Source organism: Borostomias antarcticus (genome assembly GCF_949987555.1).
Source record: "Borostomias antarcticus genome assembly, chromosome: 4".
Classification (NCBI taxonomy): Eukaryota; Metazoa; Chordata; class Actinopteri; order Stomiiformes; family Stomiidae; genus Borostomias; species Borostomias antarcticus.
In genome coordinates, this window is record NC_140237.1 from 36,275,434 (window position 1) to 36,276,889 (window position 1,456).

A 1,456-nucleotide genomic window follows, 5' to 3' on the forward strand; every position below is an offset into this window, starting at 1 on the left:
CCAAGGTAAATATAATGGTGCTACTATTATGTAGTTACATAGTAATCAATATACACTTAAAGTATGCTAAAGCCTTACCCAAAAGTCTCTACCCAGGAGCCCTCAAACCCCAGAACCCAGAAAGGAAGACCTTTCATGCAGGAGTGCAAAACATAAATAAACAGTGCAGAAGACCCCCAACAGAGGTGCTATTAATGAAATGAGTCTTAGAGGCCTGCTGCACACAGTGCAGTCAAATATCAACATAAACATCCTGTGATGGAGTGACATTTAAGGATGGTGTAACAAAACTCTCAACAGAAACTGTGTCAAACCATCTTCACAGAAACACATCTTGACAGAAAATGCCCCAGCAATCAGCAGGCCTGTGAAAATGCCCCAGCAACCAGCAGGCCTGTGAAAATGCCCCAGCAACCAGCAGGCCTGTGTGGCCACGGTGGGGTCTTGGGGGGTAAAGGGATGGTGCGGAGGACATCTTGGGAACATGACACAGCATATCCCCGAGGTTCGGGTCTGTCTGGGGGACGCAGCTGCTGGGTCTGGCCGGGGGCCAGAGGTCCACCCCCCCAGCATTGTCTACTGACAGCATTAGTGGTTCCACAGTGGGGCTCGAGACCCCATGCAGAGCAGCGAGTGCAGGGTGCTACAGGGTTCTACAGGCTCAGTTCTATACGGGTCGGGCTCTAGGCTCTGGGCTCTAGGCTCTAGTCGGCGGGGGGTGAGAGGTTGCAGTTAGGGCCCCCCTAGCAGCTGTGGTTTGGGTGTAGGTAGCGCCGGTGCTGGTTCTACTGGTAGAGTTCTATAGGTTGAGTTCCACGTAAACAGTTCTAGAGGTCAAGGTCTACAGGTGTGGTTCTGGTCCACTTCTACAGGATCCTGTGTGGTATCGATCGCTGGGGACCGCCGGCTTCTGATTGGTGCTTGAGCAGGTCCAGTGGCACCAGGGGGAGGGGCTGGTTCTGTGAACCCACCACGGACTCGTAAGGGGGCGCGTCCTCCTGGGGGTGGGCCGAGAGGGAGATTGAGGCGATTGGCTGCTGTCTGAGATCCTGCAGTCTGAATGGGTAGTGTGAGGCGGCGCTGGGGGACCGGTGGGAGGCTCCAGCGGGGGTCTCCAGGGTTCTGTAGGGGGTCTCGGGATCGGTCAGGGAGTAGGGAGGGGGGTCGTCGGGAGGGATGTAGATCTGCAGGGCGCCAGGCCCAACACACTCCTCATAGCTGGAATACAGAGCAGAACAGGTTGGGAGGTCAGACTCACTGTACAGGACAGAATACTGTACATCCAGCTCAATATAGCAGCTTGACCAAATGCCACGCAATGCAACACTGTTATAAGTGAGTATTTCATGTTATGAGTATTTTCTTAATTAACCGTTAGTTGTCCATGCTTATTTAGCTCACTGTTACCAGTCAACATTACATCTTCTGTTGCCATAGTTACAGCAGTTTGTTGTTA

At 52.8% G+C, this 1,456-nt stretch overlaps 1 protein-coding gene across 1 annotated transcript in view; it reads right to left on the bottom strand.

Annotated features, from left to right (window-relative positions):
• Positions 1 to 866: 866 nt before the first annotated feature.
• The window catches only part of bean1 (brain expressed, associated with NEDD4, 1), a gene marked incomplete at both ends in the record, with an annotated part of 26,199 nt that continues 25,609 nt past the window's right edge, over positions 867 to 1,456 (bottom strand). The window contains one exon of the mRNA XM_084437493.1: positions 867 to 1,218. Coding sequence (XP_084293619.1) covers positions 867 to 1,218 — 352 coding nt within the window. The remainder of the gene's footprint in view (positions 1,219 to 1,456) is intronic.